The sequence below is a fragment of the Pieris napi genome, chromosome 16 (genome assembly GCF_905475465.1).
Source record: "Pieris napi chromosome 16, ilPieNapi1.2, whole genome shotgun sequence".
NCBI lineage: Eukaryota > Metazoa > Arthropoda > Insecta > Lepidoptera > Pieridae > Pieris > Pieris napi.
Genome location: NC_062249.1, coordinates 8,921,746 through 8,943,167, shown reverse-complemented (window position 1 = coordinate 8,943,167; position 21,422 = coordinate 8,921,746). Strand labels below are relative to the sequence as shown.

Genomic DNA, 21,422 nt, shown 5'->3' with positions numbered 1-21,422 from the left:
TGCTGTTGAGAGATATTTAGAGATTTTTACATAACACAGTTTTTATTTTAATTACGCATACATACAATGCGCGCGAAATAATTATGCAAGGCATTACTACGCCTCTACCTTCTTTAATATAAACTCTCTTTACGAGCTAAGGCTGTATATTTTGCTCACTCAGGCGTTCTTAGTTTTATAAGCGTGGCGATTTCCTAAATCGTCGGAGTTACGCCCCGAGAGTACAGACGTAGGCAGTCTCTTCAACTGTTACTTTGCATTGATTCGTTTCATAGCAATTAACATTTCTCTATTTCGCTTATACATATTCTATTCTTGTACGCGAGTGGCTAATATAGCGTGAAACTAAAATCCTATATTATTTAAAACACCCCGATGATCCAGGAACCGTCCACTCAATATAAGCTGCATATAAATATTGAATAAATAAATAACATTTTGTAAATTTGCATTATTCTCTGAAGATTAAGCAAAATATTTTACGGCTGAATTGTTTGGACGGTTATTTTCGTTAGTGACAATAGAGTGATAGAAAATCTAAAATTTTGTTATACAATGTGTATACAATTTTAAATAGGTGTTACCTTTCTTCCAACATAAATTACAGTGTACAATCGTCGGTGTCCACTCGTTAGCAACATAGCTTCGAATCATATTAATTGTATTTGTATCCGTGCCATAAACAATAGTATTTTGTAATAATATAAAAGGTATAACAAGCTTCATAGTGGCCTTTCAAAACTTACAGAAATGAACCCAAAAGACAGGTACGACTATTTAAACCTATAAGGTTTAAGTTGGCAAACTTAATTATATCGTAAGTCCTTTAATTAACCGAATTATACTAAAGTTCTGTATGCACAGGTTTCATAAATTGATTACTCGATGGAATATAAGGATGTGTTATAATGGTGTTAAATGCTTAAAATCCCTTTTATATTTATATGGTGAAAAGTCATCATTATCATTCTTTGTCTACGCGAAGGATTGCAATGACATATTAAAAAAAATAATTATACTATAGCACAAACAAACAATACAACATCGTAGTTTTATTACTGATTGAATTCTTTGAATTCTTCCTACGAAAATTATTCTTGTGATAAACTCAAGAATAATCCAAACGAACGACCATAGAGTCCAAATTGATGCAGTAAAACCTATTTTTAATCTATATTATTTTCCAACCTTCCGTTGTTTTTCTATACTATGATTCATGCTGTAAAATTTGATTTCTAATATGTTTTAAGGATAATTATGTTAATAAAAATACATAAGGAGATCTCAGAAATGATTTTAAATTAAACTTCATTATTCAAAACGTATTTATTATTACCTAATACTAAATTTTGTTATACACATAGGTTTATTGAAATTACAGAATAATAAAACAGCACGAAACTCACGAAATTGTTCTGTAAACATTAAATTAATAGCCTATAATTTATTTCTGAAAACCAACATTAGTAGAATAAAGGATTGTTAAAATATAGTTTTGTATAATATTTTACCTTAAACACACTTTTTATATTTAATAAGTACATATAACTATTTTTGCTTTATTACCCTTCGATTTCTAGCGTCCATTCTGAAAAAGAAAGTATATTATGTGTTATAAAATAGCCTAGATAACATAAACTATTTTTTACGCATTAGGCATACACGATTAGGAATTATATATATATATATAATTCATGCATGTCAATCATATGATTTTTAGCTAGGCGGTTTTACGCTAAACTTCCCTTCCCTAATAATCTATATATATAAAAATGAATTGCTGTTCGTTAGTCTCGCTAAAACTCGAGAACGGCTGGACCGATTTGGCTAATTGTGATATTGAAATATTTGTGGAAGATCAGGAAAGGTTTAAACGGTGTGAAACGTAAATAACAGTTAAAGAAACATACTAAAAACGACAATTGAATTTTCCAAAAAAACTATTCTTAGTTGGGAAATTTGTTATTATATAAAAAATGTTATTGTAGATGCTTTCAGAAATATGTGTTTCATAGTATTAGTATGTAGTATGCTATATGAGGTCTGATCTCTTTGGTCTGTTTCACAAGCTTTGACACAAATATATGTTGGTGAACATTTCTGGATGCATTAGTTAACTTGGCATTTGTAAAGCTGTTTAAAAACATCTAAAAATAGACAAATATATATATTATATATGAACAGTAAAGCTCTACTGCCTGTCATTGGTATTAGGTTCAGTAAAACTGTTAGTAGATGACAAACTCATAGAAAGCATGGGGCATTAAAATATAAGAAATACTTACAGTCTCTTATACATTATTTCCAGCACGAGCACAGCTGGTGCCAGCAACATTCCGTATAGTGTGGTGATAATAGCTGGATACATGTCACTGAAGCCGACGCTGCTAAATGCGGAAATGGTTCCCGAACAATGTGGCTTTCCAACATGCAGGCGATGGTGTATGGCGGCTTGTACACCAGTCTCTCGGATTTTGATGAAGCTAGAGATTTTTACTTTATTTTATAGAAAACGAGTTGTCTTTGGTGTTATTAGGTTTCATCTGTGTTATTTCGGCCATAGCGCGAAATCATATTGCCTTACTTAAGTGCAAAGCCTTCAAGAAACCTGAATAATCTGGAGGGCTCCGGTTGGGATAATCTCAAACCAGCGATCTCTAACAAGCGAACCCAGTAAGGAAAAATTTGCAGTGGGGAAAGTGCAAGAATTGCGAAACTATGCAAATATATTAGAAATAATATACTAGCGAAAGTAATATGCATAATTAATTTCGAAACAATTGATATCATCGTTTTTTGTTTTAACTTTGAAGAATCATTGAAGACATACGAAGCTAAATGTAATTCAGATTTATAGTTTTTAGTAGGCCTCAGATTTCTAAATCTGTTTCATGAATATGAATGAATATCTGTGTCAATCTAAAAGGCAACTAGGTGATCAGGCTCCTGTGCCTGTCACATGCCATCGAATTTTTGGGTTTTAAACAAGCCGGTTTCTTCACGATGGTTTCCTTCACCGTTTATCATAGAAAGATAGTCCATTGGTGCACAGCCGGGGATCGAACCTACGACCTCGGGAATGAGAGTCGCACGCTGCAGTGTTATCCTAGGGGATTCCTGCTACACTGCTATTTATAAGGGTAATCCCATAGTTAATCACTAGCAGATCAGTTGTTACGTCGATTTATATCAATTATACCTACCGATAAAGGTAAAATTTTATTTAGTTTTTTTCAAACTTACTTGATTTTAAACAAGTCCTTGTATGGCGATCGCTTCTGGCCGGGAACCCATGGATCGATTTCATTAATATAATCGATTTCAACAAGATCACATTTCTCGTCTTCTTTATATGTTTCTTGAATTAATCTATATCCAGGATTCAGCTCCATGTGGAATGCAAAAAGACCCTTAAAATAGAGAAAGCTATTTTTTTATACGGTCTCGATTCGTTTATTTACGCAAATATAGAAAGTAGAGAAAGAAAGCGATTAAGAAATGTGAGAGTAAAAATTATAAACAAATGCAATATGCGTCCAATGTAGATATTAAATGAAACAGATGTTAAGTGGTCACCTCTATTGAAGAAAAACATTTTCATTAATATAAACATTATTTACGCATTAAGCAATAGTAAAGTGATTGAATACTTTAATTAAAAATGTCTATTTTCTTTATTAGGTACATTCGAAAAGATATAAAACAATAAATTCTAAACAGAAATTAATAAAGGCTATTTTTAATCAATATTATTTTCCAACCTTCCGTATTCTTTCTACACCATCTTTCATGCTGTAAAAGTTTGGTTTCCTTCCCTTGGGTGCGATTTTCTTGTCGTAGATTGCTTTTCTGATAGGATCGTTCAGTTTCTGTGAAACAATGGTTATTGGTATTGCTTTTGGTCAACAAATACGTTTGTATTATGAAAAATTTACGAAAGAATTATCATTGATAATTTAATTACAAGTCAAATTTAAACTTAAACAATGGTACTTTAACATTTTGGAATGCAATAAATACCACACAATTTACAAATATTAAAAGTAATAATGTAGCAGAATATGTATCAATTGGGCTGTTTGCGTAGTTGGTGATATTATTATTAAATTAATATGATTTTTAGTTAGCCCTAACCTTCAAAAGACTCGTGTATAAATTTGACAACTGTCGTACTAATATAATATGAGAAGATGAAGATGGTGAGATTATGAGAAAAGGAACTTTTTTTTGTTTAAAAAAATTGATAAAAAGGAAGTCCTTGTGTTAATAAACCATTGGTTTTTATCGAAAAAAGTACTGGCTTAGCAAGCAACGTGGACAATATAGACAAGAATGAATATAGAGAAATGTGCAATATTCTTTATACAAGTATTCTGTACATAAAGTTATTCATAATGAGGAAAATAATCTTCAAGTATCTTGATTCACGAAGAATCGTAGTTTTAACGATGTCACGTATTACATGTTTATTCAAATGATGTTTGTCTTAAAACGTGAAAACCTTTTTATCAATAAGTCATAATTGTTTAATTGTTGTGAATGTTTTCTATTATCTTACGTATCAATTGTGATTCTCAAAGAAAACTGTAAAAATCTATTCAAATTAGTATCATATTTATATATTGAGTTCCAATAATGAAAAAGACACAATCTTTAATATATTGCCCCTATAGCTTAAGGCCTAGAACGGAGTTTGTAGTAATTCTGGTGTGTCATACAAACGGTTGCTTACCTGAAACCTACAAAATAAATCAGTCTAAATAAAAATGTCTTTATTCGTACAAGCATTACTATTGTTCGATTTGGATATTTTAAGTAAAAGAAACATGTGTCGTGTTCCCAGCTCTTCCATAGCAGCATTTAATTGTCCTTACTCACTATGTTCAGATGTGTTACTATTTTTTTAATTATTTTAAGAAGTTACAAATGAAACATTTATCTCACTGCCGGCTTTTAACAGATAGATGACTTTTTTAGTTAAGTAGAATTAGACTGATATATTTTGTATCATTGAGGGTTTTAAAACCATCTTTTAATAAATCGATTCATGGTGTTCTTTTTCCTACAGAATATACAAAACTATTTTATTATGTATCAATTTAAACTGATGAAACGTGGACTATTTCAAACACGTCATCAGAACTTCCTTTATTAAAACGGACATAAAATAACGCATACCTTAAAGAAATAACGATTGTATTCAAAGTCACTTGCTCCCAGCTTCAACGGTGAGCTTAGAAGATCAGGTAGACTCCTCACAGATGAACTTGGAGCTCGTAGCAGCACAACTATATTGGCACAGTATGCTGAGTAGAGAATTGTTAATGCGACGAACAAAAGTAATGTGACACAACGTCCTGGAACAAGATTTGTAACTTGGGCTGGTAATCAAATGGTCTGTTTGTGTAATTATTTATGTAAGGATACATATTACGTGTTAAGGGATAGTCGAGAGTAGAATAATCATTTTTGAAGTGAAACTTCTTTATCGCCGTATGGGAGAAATTTTGTAGCAGGTTACGCGCCATGTTGCTTTTTGAAGTCAAACTTCTTTATCGGCGTTGGAAAAAAATTTACACACATTTGTCACATTTTTGTCCCTACCACGGTTGATCCGAAGAGATTCGAAGCCATTAGTAACAAAAATATATAATAACGATAACAATGATAGTAATACTAATAATTCTATTACAATTAATGAAATTCTGTAATAATCTTAGTACTACATAGTAGTACAGTAATAAGTTAAAATGAAATAATTGTATTTGTATTCATGTCTATGATAATAAAAGCCTTTTGTTAAACTTTATCTAATTTAACTTTATTTAACCAATTTCTGTAAAGTTGCATATAGTAGATCATTTTTCGAAAAATAAGGTCATAAAGAAGTTTCACTTCTTACGTGTGTACACCTAGTACACGCACACATTTTTTATAACAATAATTGATTCCTAAAAGTAATGTTTTGATCTAAACAAAAGATTTGCAGATTACTTCGTTAGTAATTGCTTATTGCATATGCTTCCGAGTTCTATTAGTGGCTGGTAGGTTCGCAGTACTTGCAGCTATAGACGTTATTGTTCTATTTGATGGTACATCATACAGTACACCAGCGGTGAGCGGTGTCTTCTATCCTGCCTTCTTAAGGCCAAACTATTAAGGTTTTAAATCATTAAGTATTAATTTTGCTTGTTTTTATAGTTTTGCATTACACTAAAGGTAAAACTGTTTTTTAACGATCTACAAGCCAGAAGCCATTGTTTAATGAACGTTATAAATCGTTTTCTTAGGCATTACATACGTTTACTTACCTGCAGCGTATCTCGGTTCAAGGGTACATCCTTGCTGCAGTACAGCGCCAATGATTAATATAAGAACATCAGCCCAGGATCCATTTAACTGCATTGGGTGCTGTAATTATCGTAACGTTAATTTTAATGGTCATAACACGCTTATAGATATGGTTAATTTCTTTAATACAATATTTATATTCTAACACACACTAGGACATAGTAGAGTATAAAGTCCTGCTCCTGCTACCATTTTCCTGAGGATACTTGCCTTGTTATTTGGCAAAAAACCGCAACATGCCCTTTCCCTGTTGCAAGATGACTTTGATGCTTTAATTAAATGGTGCCATGATGCTAAATTGGTAATCAACGCTAGCAAGACCAAATTGATAGTAATAAAATATCCCTATATATATTATATATATTGACGAGTATACCTAAGAATATTTAGGCATTGTAGAATAATTACAATTTACAATCTATGAACAAGTTCGACAGTCGCTTCTCAAGGAAAACTTTTTCGACTCTGCCCTGAGAAGCAGAAAATAAATAAAATAAATGTTATTCAAGTTTACCACATAATCTATAATACTACATATATTCTACGGTATATATTACAAACTCTTTTTATAAAAAGACAAGAGAATGAGAAGGATCAATGCTTTCATTAAAATTGATCAGCACACTATCGAATATATCCAGTTCCGGATAAGTACCTACTGTTTGTGTTTAATCCATTATAATTAAGTTAAAGTGTTAATAAAAGGAAGTAACTTACCATAGCCACAGTAGCCTCCCATTTCGAGGCTATATATAAGAAGAGTGCACAGCTCAGCACACATACTACAATTGCCATCCACACAGCACCCGTAAAAGGAAGAGTGAAGATATTCTGAAGTAATGATAGAGGAGGTTCACGAAACACAAAGCGAACTGCCGTTGAACCCACCATAGCGATGTAGTCAACCACTTTCATACGCTCTTGGGTGAATATTGTTAATGTACCTGCAAAAAATACAACTCGACATGATATTGACGTTCGAACTGTAACTAGTGTCGTACACACAAACTACGTACGTTTTATAAAAAATGGCCTATAAAGACTGGTATTTTTCTTGCAAGAATTGTGACCTCCGATTTTTGGATGTGGTTCTTAATAATTTTTCTTTATTTCAATTTAGTGCCTAAACCACGCCGTTAATTTTTATACCGGCTTATATGTATGTGTCGCAGCCAACTAGATTAATTAGTCGTTCAATTAACAGCCATCTTTACTAAACATCGCCGTTTAACTAGCGGCCTGAATTATTTTCAGCCGTAGCATTTGTTACAACATTTTATATAATGGCTGGCTAATGCTTAGGCCATTCGTATGATCATGTGACAGAAATAAAAATCTGAAATATCTGACATAAGAAACTCTTTATTTAACATGTAATTTTAGTGTTCTTACGCTTACTCTTAGTGTTACTACACTATTCCATACAATGTTTCATTAAACTTTGGAAAACGTCATCAATTTGTTGAATGCCGTTTGACCGCTTTGAGTAGATGGCAGAAAGTGGAACTAATCAACAAGATAGGCAAGTAATGAAACGTCATCGATTCAAGTCTAGCTGTTTGATTCAACGTCAGGATATCATTCAGGCCGCTAGTTGAACGGCGCTTTTTAGTAAAGAGACTAGGCTATTAATTGAACGGCTAACTAAGCAAGTTGGCTACGACATATGCGTTAATATGAAAATCTAATGGCGCTAACACAGCCCTGCGATTCTGTAACTCACTTTTCGAACTCACACAGTGGATAAACAATAAACTACAAGCTCCCACCTTTTCAGAATGCCAAATCATAAAATGACTGCTTCACGACAGATTTGAGAGCGACCGCCGATGCGAAAACTGCTGTGTGAGTTCGAAAAGTGAGTTACAGAATCGCAGGGCAGCTCAAACATTTTATCAAAAACGCGTAGAAATTCGATTGGTGTATATTGTTCGTTGTTTAGAAAATCATTAGTAAAAGTTACCGAGATCTGCTTCCTTTTTAAGGAGGTGATCCACTATTCCTTGCCAGTTTCCATTCTTATCCTTGTATCCCCAGGTGGGTGTGAAAATCAGGCGTTCGGTTGCATTCAGCATCTCAAAGCAAATCTTGACAACCATGTAACTCATTTTTGTTATAGAATCTTGGTGTAAGTATCTGCCAAATTAATAAATATTTATTTTAACCTAATTAAAGCATTCTACGAGACAAGGGTCATGAGATTTTCTTCTACTTTAGTTCTGTACTATGTGTAGATATATTTTATAAGTAACAGTAAATAATCAAATAAATAACTACATAACCAAACTTTTTTAAAACGTATCCTTCATTAAAAAAATATGTAATTTCGCTTTTGTTATTTTCGGAGTAGAGATTCTTGGGCTTAATTAAATATTTAATTAGCGCCTGATAGTGGTCTACCGTTACCGGACACCTCAGAGCTGGCATCTTCCTCTCTTAAGGAATTAGTATCATATTATGCAGCGAGGAAAAGCTGCCAGCTTTATATGTAGGTATGTATATAGCTACTCTGCCAAAGGGACGAGTTTTAATAATAATATATAGACCACTTCCATTTAGTCTTCCAGTTAGATCCAAAAAAATATAATCGATTTTAAAACAAATGGTGACTTTCACCAGTATAATACGCGAAATAGAACTAATTTGAGTGTACGACCAACCAGGCTCCAAAAGATAAACCACTCCTTATATGGAAATTGTATTCGTTTTTACAAAAAACTCCCAAGCGAAATTAGAGATTATCACGAAATAAATTCAAAGCCCTCGTTAAACGGAAATGTATCAATAAAGCGTTTTATAAATTTGAGGAATATTTAAATGATCCCAATCCTTGGGATTGATTTGCTCCAGTTCAAACAATTTGTATGATAATACTTGGCGATTAAAAATAGTGGCGGAAAGTTTCTTGCCAGTTCTTCTTACCCGCCTTACGGCCTTGACTTGCAAACTGGTAGTAAATGTAAATTTACAATTAATTTAACTTGAGAGTTCAAAAGTGTACTTGGTTACCCACTTGAATAAAGATATTTTGAGTTTGAGTTTGAGTTAGATGTAAATGGGTTTGTTACTCCGCAAATGTTTATTTAGTTTAGTAATTCCTGATACGCTACACGCTGGGTTGGACTCAAACGCCGATATTCCCGGCGTTGTAGCCTAGCTCCATTGAAATCAAATAACATAGGAAGGTAGTTATGGACCTATATATAATGCAGAACAGAGATATTACTGTTAATAAATAATGGTACGTTTTTTTACTTACAGCCTGTCATCCAAATGCTGTTTTGTATTGTTACTATCGGTGATAACATTCGCCATTGTGAGAGGGTATTGTCGTAAATTACTCCGTCTTCTTGATAATATTTTAACGTCTCTATCATTGTTTATAATTTCAAACGCCAAATCTTTTCGAATTCTATTTTCATCTTTGTCATTTTCGTAAATAATTAAAGATTTATTAAAATTTAATTCTGTTCTGGCAGTCCGCCATTCGCCTCTAGTCGAAAGAATTACTTCCGAATTATCTCGTATTTTGTAAGCTGTAACGTTTGAAATCATAAATATTTATGGTTCCCAAAATAAACAGTTTATATGCGAAACTTCCCTGGTATATAATTTGTAGATTTAAGTTGATTGTAATTGATATATTCTAATATATTTGGCATAAATTATAGAAGCAAAGGAAGGTAGCCTGCTTTGAAACTCTTGATATCAGACGAGCTCAATCTTTTAATTTATTTAAAAATCTTGTTACTGATCATTTATCTTCTGCCTCGTAATTAACTACTTATATACATTAATTGTGACTCATTAACCATTGGATTAGCTTTTACATTTTTGTTTATGTTATTATTTTATTTTTAGATTTTACTTTATTTTGGTTATAGTTAGTGTTAAATGTTATGTTATGTTCTTATTTGTTAATATTTTATGCATTTCTTGTACTTTACCCTCTGCAGGTGTTAGATACTACTACTATACAAAGCTTCCCTGGAATAAATGGATTGATGATAAGGCCGCCGTTGCCTAACTTATGTAATCTGTTTTTTTTAATATATGTTTTTGTTTAAGGTAACGAAGTGTAAATAAATAAGATAGGTGAGAATAGATAAACCAATATGCGCTAGTATTGCTAAACTATGCAGTTGCAGCGAAGTTTTGGGTAAAGTGTTAAAAATGCTAAAGGTAACTTTTGTTATGTTAAGTATGTGTGTATACATAATTCTACATCAGTAATTCGTAGGTACATTTTTTTAGAATTAGATAATAAACAAATCTGTTTATAAAGAAAAGGTTTGTGCATATGCTAAAGAAAACTAATCAAGTAATCATAATGTTTACCTTCAATGAAAACTGTTGAATCGAAGCCAATATTAGCAATTACTACATCACTGTTGAGTGGCATATCTAGCTGATCCAATACATCAAAGTTGTTTCCTTCTGTGTTTAAAAGAAGCCATCTGTATGGTGATTTGAAGTATCCTTGTACGCTGGCCTATTAAAAAAATTCAAACAGGCCCATTATTAAAAGATGACGGGTAATTATAATAGTCTATCACCATATATCCTGTTCTTCCTATCTGAAATTAGACATTGCATATCGAAGTTCATTAACATTATTTATATTACGAATGTGAGTTCGACTTCGAACATATAAACTAGCTTATATAAGTGGGTGCCTTTGTAACAGAAATATAATAAACAACTAGCGAAGCCGATATACCTTGTCTTGCATGATATTTCAAGCGATCAGGATATTAAACAAAGTATGAAATATCGACTGCAGCGCCATCTGCCTGGCTGATTTGTGAATCTAAACCATCCAGGACGCCACCCAAACGCATACAAAAAAAATCATTCAAATCGGTCCAGCCGTTTAAGATGAGTTCAGTGACATACACACGTACATTGGAAAAATATATATACATACATTACAATGTAAATTTATATATAGCGTAGTGAATTAGGAATCTTTTATATCTACGGTAACAATCTACAATAGATAGAATGTTCTTAATAACGAAACCAAAGAAGGAAAAGAATACTTACTATATTAATTATTAAACAATAAATACTGAGAGATAACTCAAAATATTACTTATTAAGAAGTCGTTTTACAACTTTTAATTAAGTATGCATTACCCTTATTAAAAACAAATTTGTTTTCTGACACGATAGATCGGCTAATATTAGAATGTTGTGCGCAAAATATTCGCTTCTATTTGGTTGTAACGAATAGCCAACGTTGATGTTAACATCGAACATAAATTTACTAAGCATCTTGATTTCGGCTGAAAAATTAATGGTTTATTTAAAATGAATTATTTGTATTATATCAGAAAATCGTAAATACGGTATAAAGTGACACAATTCCATTGTTTGTGTTATAAAAGGTTGAGGGTAGGGTACTCCCTATCTAAAGATTTGAACGAACGATGATTATTGTATTTGACGTTGTGGATTAATTATAAATTGTTAATGAAATTATATTTTATTTGTATTTTTCTTCTTTGTAAGGGCTTTGGGAAATAACCTCATAAGGTGTACCATCTAAATAAAATATAAAGACTGAGAGATAATTCTAGGTACTTAATAGGAAAACAATTTATTTATATGGTCTAAATTACCACATAAAAAGGTTCGGTAGGATCCAAAAATCCCCCAATTTATTATTAATTTAAGATAAGTTTAGTTTTATTTGAATAATTATAAAGACTACTTATATATATATATATATTTCAAAGACAATTCACACCAATTGACCTAGTCCCATGCTAAGCTGGTGAAGCTTGTGTTATGGGTACTAGGCAACGGATATACATACATATTATAGATAGACATTTAAATACATATTTAAACACCCAAGACCTAAGCACAACACCAAATGCTCATTACGTCGATAGTCGTCTAAGCCGGGGATCGAACCCGGGACCCATGGATTCGCAGTCAGGGTTACTAACCACTAGACCAATGAGTCGTCATACTTATTTGTTGTTCTTTTTGTCTATTTTAATAATATACAATTAACCCATGGTAGTGTGTTCAACACGCAATTCGCTTAGATCTTAATCAGGAAATCTTTATGAAAAAAAAAAGAAAAGCATTCGCTATCCCCGTGTGATACATAGGCCACCTATGGCTCTTCACACTACTGTAACTTCTGTTTTATAAAAAAGTTGAAATAAAGCAGCTGCTGCCCATTAAGGCAAACCCCAAAAGACTATTAAAGTTCCCTTTATATACTATCTCGAAATACACAACACATACAATTTTTCCAACACGATATTGGAATCAGAACAGATGTTGCTTTTCCTTCAGATACCACAAATGAGCCAATAATATTAAATACACTACGATCTAACCCATAAATAAAATTTAACCCGGTTAAGAAAAGAATATTCATGAAATTCATGTTTGAGACAAACGTTAAGAACTGATTTTGAAATAAAAATACTGTTGGTAATTTTTGTTTGTTGCATAAATTGTCGAGTAAAAAACCTGATACATTTTTCATTGTAAAGGTATAGTTATGAGGAAAAGTGAATTGTTTTTTTTTATACTTTCATCTAACCTATAGTTTTAAAGCAACTATTAAAACATTTCATTGATATTGTCACCAACTCCAAAAAACATATCAGCGGGAACTTTGGACCTATCCTAGTATAAACATGGCGAATTACATAAAACGCTATGTTTTACAAATTCTTACAACGGCGCAGCCAGAGCGTGCTTGGGCCTCCTTGTAACCTCCTCCAGCAGTTACTTATTTTGTTTCTTATGAAACAAAGCTCTTTTTTTTTGCAAAACTCACCCATACTAACGTGTTTATTGCACTTTAATGCGAAATTACAAAATTATGATAATTAATCATAATAATGACGATGAATTCGATGTACGTGATTACGATCTATTGTTTACGTCTTGAGAAAAACCAGTATAAAATCATATGATTTAAATAATTACAAACATATCGCTGTAATATTTTCTTTATCGTTTTAATTGTCTTTTATCGTTAACAATACAACGGCCTTGGAGCCCGGAATCGCTCATAATAATTAACATATACTCAATACGACTTAACGAAAATCAATTTATTTAAACATATACTATACTTCTAGGAAATGTTGTTATAACTTAGAACTGGTTTCCTTATATTATACATATGTGGGTAGATATATATCGTTGGAAGAATGAATGATTTTTTAATATCTAAATATAGTTTTTTCGCGCTTAACATATTGCACACGCACATACAAAGTATCGGAGATGAATTAATAAATAGTGTAAACATGAATTGTGGATACGACTGTACCTAACATAGAGCATTCCGTTTGGGCGCAGCCTAATGATAGGGTTGTCAAAAGCATTACGAGCACTTAACATGTCATTACGATTTACTGAGACAAATTACTTACAATATTTTAGAAATACCCGCTTCATGGCTTTGAAGTTTACCTTAAATATACATATTACTATAATTTGAATTTCACAGTGAAACGAAGTACCTACATATATATATAGGTAGTAGGTAGCCTAGTACATAATTTAAAAAAAATACCCATATACATATCATATTAGGACAGACATACTTTTGAATATTGTCTCCGGTCCCGAGAGTCTCCATTAACGATACGGTGGGATACATCGGAGTCGTGTGCTAGTGGGAATAGATTACCCGCCTCTCCAGATGCTTGGTGTGAGTCGAGTCCCACATATCCGTAGCCTAAAGCGGAGAATGCGCATTTTCACCTCGGTTATTAAAATCAAAGGTGTATCAGTTAGTATCCGATGCCTGCGAAAGTATTGTTATTATATCGCTGGTAACAACATTATCATCATGGAATTACCATGGGTCAGTTGATAAACGTCTAATTTATAACAAAAAATACTTTTTTGTTCGGTTCGGTTTTGACGGTGACGTGAGGGATAAGGGGTACGGGGGTATTATCTATGAATCGGGGAAATTCGAATCTCCAAAACGAATAAGGAAATAATATCGTGAACGTAATAATGCGGCACTAATCTGTTAAGATTATTATAAAAAAAATGTTTTACTTCAATAATATTCCATTCAATAGACACATAATTTTAATGATAAAGTTACGTACGTACGTATGTAACCTAAGTTTTAAAATTCAAAATAAAACAAACAAACTGTTAAAAACATCTGTCTTTTAATTAAAGGGGCTAACAGGAATTCCAATGTAAAAAAATAATGAATATTGCAGTCATGGATGTCATAACTCTTCTCAGAATTATGAATCTTTGTGGGTCATGGCGGCACTTTGCCCATATACAGACCGGTGTTGTGTTTGTATAGACAATATTTAGTAACTCCTAATTACTTGAAGCTAAATTTTATATTCCTTACTGGTGGTAGTTTTGATTTGCGTTTCCTTGACTATCTAATTGTTGATATACTTATAATACTAAATTACAGTCAAAATCTGTTATAACTACATTGAAAATTCTCGATCATTCCATTTTTGACAAGACATGCGTGAAGTGTGCACACAAGTGTAATTAACGATAAGTTATAATTTTATTAGATCAATTTCCTTAGTATGTATCTTTACTTATGTTGTTTTGGTTAGTACAGCTAAAAGGCTTTCTACCGAAACACAGTTTTTTAAACCAGTATGGTCCTCCCCATTGGTTATTGTTTATGTATAACTAAATAATCTAAACTAAATTAATGAATAAATAAAAAATGTATTAAGAGTGTACCAATTCCTGAAAGGCCGGCAACGCACTCGCGAGCCCTCTGGCATTGAGTGTCCATGGGCGGGCGGTATCACTTAACATCAGGTGAGCCTCCTGCCCGTTTGCCCCCCGTTCTATAAAAAAAAAAAAATTGGTTGTTTGTAAAGTAGGTTTACGATCGAGATGTTTACGTGATAACGTCTTATTGGTGATATAAGTTTTTGGGAAGTAAGGAATTAATGAAGATAACAATTTTTTCAAATTTTAAATTACATCTATCGTTTTATTCACACTTTTGATGATAAATTTCGGGTGTAAAATGACAAGTTTACTTATTCGACTATGATATACATTTTTCTTCATACATTCACGGAATGACTGGCAGCGCTCGAGATGAGACGGGAGATCGGTCCGTCTCTCTCTCGTTATACCTGCGATCGCGCTCGTGAGGTTTTGGTGTGACACAAGTTTCTGAACATGTCACCCGACTAAAACGATTTTAAAGACGTTATCACGTCAAAAATGCCGGATGACAGAACTCCAAGGACCTTACTGAACTCACAACCCGGTGGCAAGAGAAAACTCGGTAGACCGAGGCTGCGTTGGTGGGATGGAGTTGTCAAGGACCTTGAAACAATAGAGTGTACTTGAGGAGGCTAAGGTTCACAAGGGGCTGTATTGATGATGATGATAATAAAGCTTTATTAAAGTCTAATGATGGCCTTACACCCAAAAGACGTTTTTTACGTTATAAAATAAATACTGTTTCTTTATTCTTAAACAAAGTATATGCCTCAATCAGCCATTATTTTTTTATTGCCACATCGTTGTCAAATAAAGAAACGAGAAAAACATTATTTATCTAATTGAGGTTAATATAAGTTTATTAAAAGGCTGTGTTAATTTTAGCTACATTTTAAACGAGTGTGCTGTAATAAAAATGATTCATTGATCTGTGGTAACATTAATTAAAAAATGCTAATCACAAGTTGACAACCCTGGCTTAAAAACTATTTCGCACTTCGATGTGTCATAGATAATATTCATTTTGATGTTAACACATTTTAACAGTTAATTAATTTGTTACACTTTCTATACGATTTTTCCAGTTTCAAACATATAAAGGAGGGGCCTCATAGCCTAGCGGTCTTATTAAGTGACAGCTAGGTGAGGGGTACTGGGTTCGAGGGCAAGTTTTAATTTAATTCAAATTTGTTCTCGGCCTTTGGGAGGGTTGTGAGGTACCGGGCGAGTGCCTAAACCGTACATGGAGGACACGGTCGAATTTATAAAGACAAGCACGAATTATAAAAAATCCTATACTTGACGCTGGCTAATGCATAAATCGTGCCAGAGCTATAAAAAAAAAGAATAATTCGAAACAGAATAATTTTGAGACATCACATTTAAAGATTTTGATAGGTTCCACTACGCCACTTTTCATAAAACGCTTTTTATTAAAGTTATGATTGAAACTTTGATAATTATGATTAATTGTTCTTTGATAATGTCACTATAATTCATAAAAAATTGAAAATTATTTTTTATAAATAACGATTAATGAAAAACTTAAGTTGGGCCCGTATAGTACAAAAAATTATGTAGTTATGTATTAGTAATTTTATCCGATGAGTTTTTAGTATCCGATTAATCCGCAAATAATTCCTTGTAACTGCAGTTTTTGGCAATATAAGGATCTACTATATATATATTGGATCAAATACGAATTGTTATTCAACAATTCTAAACAGTTGTTATGAAACTGACCTGTTTTTTTGTCATAGAAAGGTACCCGAATTGGGCAACGTTTGAAGCCTAACTTCTTAAAATTTGGACACTTTTCTAAATAGTACGAGTTAACTGTAGAAGAAAGATTGGGTGATGCGCGGCAAAATGTGCGAGGCGCAAATATGTTTACCGTGTTATTATTGTCCTTTTTCTTTCGGTAACCGCTGGAGAATTTCATTTTGAGAAATTAGCATTTTTGTATGGCAATAGTTTTAACTTGCCATTTTCAAGCAAATAGTTGGGAAACTACACTGGAGAAAAACTACTACACTGTAGATAATATATTATAATACAATTAAGGATAAAGTAAAAGGCAGGAGATTTTAGTTGTAAACGGAACATGTTGTAATTGTAAGGAGAAATTAGTATTTAAAATATGATTTTACTCAATACCTGAGTTTAGCCCTTATGCGATTTATTATAGACCGGTTTCGATTCTGTCGATTTAGTTGGAGGGTTCAGCAAGCTCATCTACGAAGAACACTGAACTATTTATTTATTTCGTAATCCTACAGCTAACATAAATTATATAATAATAAACAGTTACACTGAAAATATAGCCAGAGATGGAATACATAATACATTTAAAACTTTACAAAAGGAAACAAAGAAATAAAAATACTTAATACAATTAACTAAATGGTACCTAATTTGGCTGTGTTGTGTAATGGTGTAAAAGTGAGGGTAAGTACGTGAAGGTGTGTATGTGCAGGTGATTTTGCGCTATGGATATTCTTAATACTCCTTTTAACCATATTCCTCGATAGCTTAAACAAGTCAAGGCTTAAATATAGGTCGTTGTATTAGTCCGGGAGGTAGCGTTGCAAATGCGAAAGTCATAGTAAGCCGGCTGATATTAACATCGATAGTTGATCTTATATGACTAATAAGTAAACCGACCGTCAGCTGCTCAAGTAGCGGTGGGTGCGGGTGTAGGAGGCTGCGAAAGAGGTAAAAAAAAATAAAAAAATAAAGTAATAGTACGCTGGCTGAAACTTGTTCCATGAATAGTTGATGTCATACTGAGCAAAAAAGAAATCATCAGCTGCATCGTGGAGGGGGGATTATGCGTCAGCTGCCCGCATGCACTTGTGAAAAAAAACATTTAAAAAAAAAGTTATAATACTCCGAATGAAATTTAACTCCGTGATTCTATAAAAAATATAGAGTACGAAAACAACAATCAGCTGTTTATGTAGCGGTGGAAAGACCGTCAGCTGACCCAGTCAAGATTTAAAATTTTGGAGCATTGCTGTCAGGCTGTTCGCTTTCAAACACATATTTTGCGATACATTCTGGCCGTGCTTGAACCCATAGCATGACTTTCGGGCTACCTAAACCTCTCCCCCTAAAATTTCAAAGCAGCATCAGCCTGGTGAATCTTTGTCGTACACAATCAGTTTCGGTTCTCCTCGTTGAACGAACGGACCTTGGGAACCGATTTGTGCTCTGCGTTGCCAGGTTTCCATGCCCTCACAGGCTGTGATTTTATTCCCGCATTTTACAGGAAAGAACAAAAAGCCTTTACAATTGTTGCGAAAATCACAGGCATATATGCAAGCGTTGGGGGATATCGCAACTATTCCGAGTCGTGAATTAGACAAGGTCTTCATAACGATTGAAGAATTAGTTTGTCGCTTGTACGGGTTTAAATCGATAAACAATGTCGTTCGAGAAAAATTATCAAATCAATGAGAAAAACGGCGTGCTCAAGTGGAAAAGCCGTATCGACGGGGCGATCTTCTCACCATGCAAATCCGAGCTACGCCAGCATTTACTGCGCACGTCATACATAGCGCACCTTTGGAGCCATGCTCACCTTCAAGATCCATCTCAATTATCTCCCACGGACTAGGGATGGGAAGAAAACGACGACAAATATGTCTTCAAATGGTTCGAAGGAGATCAAGTACCCCTATCAGTCACCAGTATAACGGATAGCAGCGACAATATTGGCGGTATGGAATTTTTGTCGGTGACACATTCTTTGAGCTTTCTAGTAGCCTAATTTTGATAATTTACATGGTCATTTACAGATGACGGTGAAGAGAATCGAGGTCAAGAACTCGATCAAGAAGAACAGAACGATTTCCTGCAGGACAGTTCGGCCGATGATTCGTCAGACAACGATGATGATAGCGATACCATCGACAACGAATAACTTATGCGATCTTTTTATTTCTATATTTCGATTTTGTTTATATCACCCTTCATTTTATTTTGCCTTCATTTCATTTTACACTCGATTTTATTTCATCTTGTGCATTTTGTTACGAATAAAACGAGACAAAAATATATCGAGAAAGATTCTGTGCATTTCTAGAATAATCTTTACCTTTACTGCGTCAGCTGACGGTCTTTCCACCGCTATACACGCAGCTGATTGTTATTTTCGTACTTTGAATTATTTAAACGATCACGTAGTCCAATTTCATCCGGCGTACTATGACTTTATTTCACGTGATTTTATTACAAGTTCATGCGAGCAGCTGACGCATAATCCCCCCTTCACGATGCAGCTGACGATTTTTTTTTTGCTCAGTATGACATCAACTATTTACGGAAAAAGTTTCAAGCAGCGTACTATTACTTAATTTTTTATTTTTTTTTACTTCTTTCGCAACCTCCCAATTCCACACCCACCGCAGGTGCGCCAGCTGACGCTTGATTCAGTTATAAGTATTTCGAGATAAATAGTAAAAGAAGGAAAATAGTCGGCGTAAAATCACTGCCGAAAATGCAACGCTACCTCCCGGACTATATGTCCGGGCTGCGCGATACAAAACTGAGTTTTTTGCATATTTAGTGTTGATGTGAGGAACATGAAACAAAGCACGATTAAGAGTCTGGTAGGCAGGAACAAGGAACGGAAGTTTTTCTAGAAGGGAGCTGCAATTAATTTTATTTGAGATGATGTCATGCAGTAGCAATAAATCATATTATCATTTAAACACAAGAAACAATACAAAATATTAAACAAATGGGTGAAAATATTCCGATAACTATGTATTAAGTTATATATAGTTCGGTCCCAATACATATCTATTAATCATTGAACCGATATTTATCATCACTACAATTATCTTTGACATGAACAATTAGCCTATCAAGTCAAATTGAATTGCAGATAATAAACATTGTTTATTATTTATGTAATAGTAGTGGTAAGGCACAGCGCAATATTTAATAAATTATTGGCAAACATTAATTGAATTATTAGCCATGAGAAAATCGAATTAAATACTAAATAAAAAAGTGTAGGTAACTAATATGAGTCGTAGATTATTCTTATTGTCACCATAGAGTATGTTATTAATATAAACGAGCCAACAATTCAATAACTAACTTTTTATCGGCATTTTTACACGAACCGCTATAGTGTCCCAATTCTTAAAAGGTCGGCAATAAACTCGCAAGGCGATGATTTAACATCAGGTAAACCTCCTGCCCGTTAGTAACTGTTCTATAAACAAAGAGACAACTACTTTTAGTATCCTAAAGCTACATTGTTAATGATTCCGTCCCTCTAAAGATACGGGCAAAAGAGATTCACGGGTTATCCCATGATTCTCTTTTGCCAGTTCTTTTTGAAGTGAAACTTCTTTAGGCTCATGCGGGTAAAATTTTTGAAAAACGTCACGAAGATGTGGAGCGTTTTTGTCGAAGAAAAGGGTGACAGCGATTGAGACCGATTGAGAGAGAGAGTGAGAAGGGTGAATTACTTTATAGAAATTTACTTTTAATATTTTAATGACAATTAAATTCATTAAATTCCTAACATATCTTCCTTTTTCCCTCCCTCTAAGCCTCGGGAATCTAAAGTTTTAGATTTGTATAAATATGAAAAAGAGTTAAAAATTAGTTTTCCAAAGAAGTTTCACTTCTGACATGTGTACTTTGTACGCACGCTTTTTTTTAGTTTGATTTTAATAAGAATAACAAAGATCGCAAAGCTAATTAAATACAGAATATTGTTACCATTTTATTTTGTTGTACCTCTACTGCTAATTGAAAATTTAATTAATTAGTTAATTTATATTTGCCATTGAAAGCTGTAAAAACCATTTGTAAAAATCATTAATGAAATCACAAGAACCATTGTTCAATGGAAGTGTATAAGGAAAGTGAATTTAGGTCACATTATTGTTTTCTTCGAAATGACGCGTAAATCGCTACGTAATTTTATGAAACACGTTGTTAATTGGTACAAGGACTGGAGTTCGATAAAAATATTCAACAAAATGGTGGTTTGTTCTCTTATACAATTCATTTATTTTTTTCAAAAACATCACTAAAACGAAAATTTATTCATATAGGTAACACAATGTACACTTATGAACGTCGAATAAGAAATATACATTAAATGCTTCTAATTTTACATTTACTGCCAGTTCTCAAACCAAGGGCGTAGAACAGAAGAGAACTAGCAATAAACTCTCCGCCACTCGGAATGACACCTATGAATTACATCTAGTGACCTTTTGAATATATTTTACATCCAAAGCAAGACTACATTTATTAAAAGAAGTTCTTAATTACCCTTAGTAAAAGATGTAATTAGCCCAGTATCCTGTGCAACCTAA

General features: G+C 33.2%; 1 protein-coding gene across 1 annotated transcript; it reads right to left on the bottom strand.

Annotated features, from left to right (window-relative positions):
* Nucleotides 1-1,371: 1,371 nt before the first annotated feature.
* On the bottom strand, nucleotides 1,372-13,163 carry LOC125057496 (glutamate receptor-like). The gene is made up of 12 exons (XM_047661218.1): nucleotides 13,160-13,163; nucleotides 11,491-11,639; nucleotides 10,690-10,843; nucleotides 9,611-9,887; nucleotides 8,315-8,487; nucleotides 7,069-7,295; nucleotides 6,312-6,411; nucleotides 5,179-5,357; nucleotides 3,762-3,869; nucleotides 3,244-3,410; nucleotides 2,286-2,483; nucleotides 1,372-1,588 (listed from the first exon to the last, which is right to left on the bottom strand). The coding sequence occupies exons 1-12, from the start codon at nucleotides 13,161-13,163 to the stop codon at nucleotides 1,549-1,551; spliced, it is 1,776 nt and encodes a 591-aa protein (XP_047517174.1). The 3' UTR covers nucleotides 1,372-1,548.
* Nucleotides 13,164-21,422: the final 8,259 nt, after the last annotated feature.